The 6,009-nt window shown below is 42.3% G+C and overlaps 1 protein-coding gene across 2 annotated transcripts; it reads right to left on the minus strand.

Annotated features, from left to right (window-relative positions):
- Window positions 1-823: 823 nt before the first annotated feature.
- On the minus strand, window positions 824-4,633 carry CB3H15orf48 (chromosome B3 C15orf48 homolog). Of its 2 annotated transcripts, XM_011282851.4 has the most exons (5): window positions 4,468-4,633; window positions 4,293-4,354; window positions 4,035-4,120; window positions 3,136-3,196; window positions 824-1,215 (listed from the first exon to the last, which is right to left on the minus strand). In XM_011282851.4, exons 2-5 carry the CDS (start codon window positions 4,326-4,328, stop codon window positions 1,147-1,149), a joined length of 252 nt encoding a protein of 83 aa, XP_011281153.1. In that variant the 5' UTR covers window positions 4,329-4,354; window positions 4,468-4,633; the 3' UTR covers window positions 824-1,146. The 2 variants fall into 2 exon arrangements, with proteins under 2 accessions (XP_011281153.1, XP_019688062.1); XM_019832503.2 differs by lacking the exon at window positions 4,468-4,633 and having other exon boundaries at window positions 4,293-4,461.
- Between the last annotated feature and the right edge of the window lie 1,376 nt (window positions 4,634-6,009).

A 6,009-nucleotide genomic window follows, 5' to 3' on the forward strand; every position in this document is an offset into this window, starting at 1 on the left:
GTTCATAGCTCCTTTTTTTAATAAATTATACCTCCTTTTTTTAAAAATAACTTAATGAAAAGCAATTCCTAGTTGGTCCCATTTTTTTTTTTAAGTTTATTTTGAGAGAGAGAGAACAAGCAGGCAAGGGGCAGAGTGAGAATCCCAAGAAGGCTCCATGCTATCAGTGCAAGAGCCCAACTTGGGGTTTGAACTGACTACCTGTGAGATCATGACCTGAGCTGAAACCGAGAGTGAGATACTTAACCAACTGAGCCACCCAGGCGCCCCATACTTGGTCCTATTTTTAAGAAAAGTCAACGGGGAGCCCAGGAGCATGTGGGTTTGGTTGCACCTTTAGTCTCCAAGTCACCATTGGCCAGAGTCAAGAGTGGCCCTGGACTCTATCATGCATGGGCAAAGCTCTCCATTCTCCCCTCCCCCACCCTCACGGGAGAACCATGTTATCCTTGGCATCTGCAAGGCCGGTTTCAGCGTGCCCCACCTTCCTACGTTGTAATCCCAGCACTTCCTTCCAAGCCCAATTGTCATGCAAGTCTCATCCCCCATATCACCTTCATTTTCCTCATTGTGCTTACCATCTTTTATTCATCTCCTTCCAAAGTTTGGTTTTATTCACTGCTTTATCTCACCTGCACAAGAACAGGGCATGGCTAACAGCAGGGGCTCAATAAATTTCTGGTGAATGAATAAACTTGGAAGAAAAGTTTACACACAAATTTGCACTGTATGTTGTTTTAGAAAATGAAGCTCCATGCTTCAAAATAGGTTTTTCTTCCATAAAAAGACTTTCTCCTCTATTTAAATATGTATCTTTAAGAAATCTTGCACAAATAGTATTTTATTATAGACAATCTAGTTCACAAATCTTTACACACTTTAGGAAAATATTCAGGCATCATAAACATAAAAATTTCAATATGCAACATTAAATTTACAACAAGAAAATAAACACAAACTTATTTTTGAACTACGTGGTTATTGCTGCACTACCTTTATAATTCCTATCCAGAGTCCAAAAATGTAGTCAAGCCCTAAAAATGTAGCAGAAGCATTTCCGCACACTGGTATCCATAATCTAGTTTGTGCAGAAATGTTTCCACTAGATTCATAGAGTACTCTTTGGAAGAAAGAAGCAAGAGCTGGTCATTTGGTGGCCCTTCGGACCTTCTGCAACTCTTCAATGGGCTTCCACTCTTGGTTGATTGTTATAAGCTTGAAAAAAAAGAAGGAAAATACAAATGTTTTTCAGGATCTGTCCTTCATCCTCATGTCCCTTTTTAGGGTTTGTCCACACTCCCTTTTGGAAAGAGCATCACCGTAGTATTTGTAGTCAAAGAACCATTTCTTCCCATCTCTAAGAACATGCACAAAACAGTAATATGAGCTCTAAAAAGCCTTTGGGTTCCTGAGTGTTATAGGATCATCAAGAAAGGTCATATACATTTGCCCACTTTCACATAACAGGTTGTAGATTTCTAAGCTTCCTATGGCTTTAGGTGAATTGTAAGTTCAAAAAGTGTGTCTGCTCCCGGTGAGTGGATGTAAAATGCTCTAGCACAGGGCTTGGCACACAGTAGGCTCTTAACCAAACTTCCTCATTGTAATTACTCAACAAAGGTACACATGATCTAAGTTATGCAGTAAGGGAAAAGGGATAGAGCTGTGGATAGTCCTTGACTTCCCAAAAACTCAAATTCAGAGGTTCTCATTTATCGTCACAGTTACAGGACATAGGACATACCCTATACATATCATACCCCAGGACACAGGAGATGTAGATAGGTTTTTTTTGTTGTTTCAAAAATTTTTTGGAGGGCGCCTGGGTTGCTCAGTTCGTTGAGCAACCAACTTCGGCTCAGGTCATGATCTCACAGTTCGTGAGTTGGAGCCCTGCATCAGGGGCTCTCTGCTGTCAGTGCAGAGCCCGCTTTGGATCCTCGGCCTCCCTCTCTCTCTGCCCTTCCCCCACTCTCAAAAATAAATAAACATTAAAAAAATTTTAATTTCAATTTCAGTTATAGTTAACCTACAGTGTTATATTAGTTTCAGTTGTACAATACAGTGATTCAACGTTTCTGTACATTACTCAGTGCTCATCATAAGTGTGCTCGTAATCCCTATCACCTCCTTCACCCATCCCCCGACCCGCCACCCTTTGGCAACCATCAGTTTGTTCTCTATAGTTAAGAATCTGTTTCTTGGTGTCTCTCTCTCATTTTTCCTTTGCTCATTTATTTTGCTTCTTAATTCCACATATGAATGAAATCATATGGTACTTGTCTTTCCCTGACTTATTTTGCTTAGAGATGTAGGTAGTTTTAAAGATTCTAAATGTCCCTCACTAGGTCAAACTCTACTATTTGAAAGTTTTGTTTAAAAAAAGCTTTCCTGACAGATCTAAGTAGCGTTGATTCCAACAGACTCAGATATAAAAAAGTCTTTGCTATAGTCTTAAAAGAATGAGCGACTGTTAGGTGATTTTGCGTAAAGAGAACGCCACTCCTGTTTTCAGGAGCTCCTGTTATTTATCACAATAGACCTTGTATTAACCTTAGATAAGCAATGGATACAATGAGATAATATATTACAATAATGATGAAAGTTAATATTTAAGTACGTACTATGGGCTAGGCACTATGCTAAAGGGCGTTATGTATTTTACATTCTTTAATCCTCTTAACTCTGAGGTAGAATCCTATTATTGAGCCCAGTTTAGAGATTCTGAGAGCCTCAGAAAGGCCAGGTTGCCCAAAATCACCAGTGAATAATGGAACAAGGATTTGAACGAGATCTCCATAATTCCATAGCACTCCCTTTACCACTACACTCAAAGGCACGCTGAAAGTGAAAGGTATTTTTTAAAGTTATTTATTTATTTAGAGAGGGAGAAAATGAGTGTGGGAGGGGCAGAGAGAGAGAATCCAAAGCAGGCTCCACGCTGTCAGCATAGAGCCCAATGAGGGGCTTGAGCTCACCAACCACAAGATCATGACCTGAGCCAAAATCAAGAGTCAGCTGCTTTACTAACTGAACCACCCAGGTGCCCCAAAAGGGAAAGGTATTAAATCCATTTTGCTGACAAGGGTGCTAAAGCTTGGGGTAAATGTGAACCACTTTTTAATTTAGCAATACCTTGCTAGGTACGTTAGGATCCACAGTTTCCCAAGGTTCTGGATTTTTTTTCCGATCAATGCTAAAAAGTAAAAGAAAGCTGATTAAACATCAAAGTAAGTAAATTTAAACCAACTCTGACAGTGGGTCTATAAGCATGCTGGGACATCACAGGACAGACCTAGACTGACAAATAGGCATTTATCTGTTCGCTGAAATTAATGGAAGGTTACTTAAGGGAACTTCACGATTTGGCTCAAACATTAAGGATCAATTTCTCTGCAGGGTGAGAGGTCTGTATTCCTTTTATTGGGCTGAACTGGAGAATGTTCCCATAAGCTGAACAGCAATGGGGGTGGAAATGCCAGGATAAATGCAAGCAAAAACGTTCTTGCCCTGGTTTCTGGGACAGGGAGAGGGGCCGGGCTTGAACTCTGTAGATGGTGAACTCCGAGGTGCAAGGCCCCTGGGCCAGAGCCTGGCATTACCACCCTCTCCAGCCCTGCACTGGGCCAAGGTCAGTTTCAAGTTTCTTTCTTCCTCATATTCCAGGATACATGGTATTTTACCTCCCTATATCCAGAGCTGAGGTTAGGTTCACTATAGACAAATGAATCTGTAAAGGCCATTTAAGAACTTTAAATTTCAAAACTTAAGTTAAAAAACAAAAATCAAACCTTGCTGAAGAAGAGGAGGGTCAGTGGATGAAAGGATACTTAGATACAAGGAACAAACTTATTCTATTAATATCATAATTCAAGGGTCTTGCGATATCAGGCTGCTTTCTAGTCCCAACTCCAAGTTGACAATTTGACATTCTTATCCTGGGGGTAAAACTAGGAAACTGACACCATGCATTTCATATGCGGAAGGTCAATCTAGCACTGCTAAAAACGTTTGTATAAATGATGGCTACTTACATCACATCAGTCTTTTGAAGGGAATATACTGCAAAAGCCGAAGCTCCACCCGCTGCTGTGGTCATCATCAGCACCAAAGGAATAAGCTAACAGAGAACAGGTTTGAGGGTGAATATTCCCATGTTTCAGTGTGAAACATGTGACATATAACAGAATAACTATATATTATCTTACATACTTCCTTCAAAATTTGCACCATCTTTTCATCTTTAAAAATTAATATTTTAAGTCAAGAATTTCAATTGCTTTAAAACTTACTTCCTTCTTTTTCCTCAGGAGTTGGAAGAGGTTCATGATGACTTCAGTGTTGAATGCCAAATCTAGAATTAAAAAAAAAATCCAAGATGCTGCTGAAAACTTCAGCCACTAAGGACCCAAACTGGCGGGCTCCAACCGGCCAACGTCCTCCCCAAGGCAGCCTGAGGCAGCTCACCTGGGAGGCGGGGCAGAGCGGCGCGCGGTCGAGGAAAACGCCCCGAACCGAACTAGCCCTCTGCGTCCTCACTTTATATACGGACCGCAAATGATGGGCCGGGCCAGGGCGCTCAGGTCACGCGGGCCTGGCGGGGGGCGTGCGGAGCCTGACTCGCTTTCCCTTCTTGGCGCCCGGCTTCCGGGCGCCCCCTGCAGGACAGCCAGCTGGAGGACGCGCAGCAGCCGAACGCGGGAGCTGGCGCCCCCTGCCGTCCGGCGTGGTCCTTACTTGCCGCCCAGAGAGCTGAGGCTAGGCGTTGATGCTCCAGGTTGCTCCCAGACCGGCCCAGCGACGCCAAGAGAGCGGCACCGAGAGCAAGCGGAGCTCTGATGGCCAAGGCCTGGATGAAAACCAAGCCCCCTAAAAGGAGGTCTGGAAAAGAAGCCGGAGAGCCGGGGTCTAGAGGGATGGAGGGGTGTGTGGCTCCCAGGAACAGGCAGGTAAATTAAAATCCATCCAATCACATTAAAAGCTCTAAAATAAGATGTATCTCCACATATGGAGATAATTATAATTAAATGTAAAATTCACTTCAGAACTCCCATGGTGTCCTGATTTGTTCCTTTAAAAATTTTAATTTCCATCCCCCTCCCCCCCATTTTTTTTTTTTAATGGAAAAAATCAGGTGAGGGAGAAGATACAGAGAGAATCAGGTTTGGAAAGGTTTCCTTCTCGGAGACGACTCAGTCCTTGGCGTCGTCTGGAAGTCTCCTTTTAACTAGCAGTCTCGCCTTGCACAGAGCATGCAGGCAGCTGCAAAACCACGGAAATAATGCTAACAACTCCATTAAAGCAAGCCCATGTGCTAGACTCTGTGCCGGAATCGTCTTCGGCATTTTTACAAGGTGAGTATGTTATATAGAGGCTCAGAGATACTCAAGTCACATAGTAAGAGGCGGAAATGTAATCAGAACCCATGCCTGTCTGACACCCAACACCCCTGTTCTTTCTGCATGGTGGCGCTCTTAGATACTGCAATTAAGCCAAGAACACAAGCGCCGTTATTTAAAAATAGTTATTAAAAACAATTATTTTTAAATTGTTTGAGGTTCAAGCTACCAGTTAACGTTAAAAGGGAAACACCTTCATGTTTCCTGGAAATGATCAGACCCAAGATCTGTTTCAACCCCCTTTTAGTTTAAGGCTCGGGCTTTGCAGTGAAATGGCCCAGAATTCAGAGCCCACCCCTGCTACACTTCATTAGCTGAAGGACTTTGAGGAAATGAAACTTAACCTTTATGAGTCTCAGTTTATATATCCGTAAAATGGGAACAAACCTAGCAGGGGAGGCAGTTGGAAAAAATGTTAGAATGCATGCAAAGCACATCAATAAATAGTAATTACTATTTGCAAAGATTTGTTTTGTTTTATATAAGGAAGATCATAAATGTAGCATCACACCCACTTATTCTGATAAGGATTCTCCCTATGTAACCCCAGAGCTGTAACTGGAGACATTTTCTGGTTGGTTGGGTTCAGTAATCAATACATCAAAGAAAA

This window comes from Felis catus, chromosome B3, assembly GCF_018350175.1.
Source record: "Felis catus isolate Fca126 chromosome B3, F.catus_Fca126_mat1.0, whole genome shotgun sequence".
Lineage (NCBI taxonomy): Eukaryota > Metazoa > Chordata > Mammalia > Carnivora > Felidae > Felis > Felis catus.

Excerpts from the sequence above, each read along its gene's own strand:
- CB3H15orf48 (XM_011282851.4), bottom strand. The coding sequence starts at position 4,328 with ATGAACCTCTTCCAACTCCTGAGGAAAAAGAAGGAA. Across the intron at positions 4,121-4,292 it reads TCCTGAGGAAAAAGAAGGAA|CTTATTCCTTTGGTGCTGAT; the intron begins GTAAGTTTTAAA and ends GTTCTCTGTTAG. Across the intron at positions 3,197-4,034 it reads CTTCAAAAGACTGATGTGAT|CATTGATCGGAAAAAAAATC; the intron begins GTAAGTAGCCAT and ends TTTACTTTTTAG.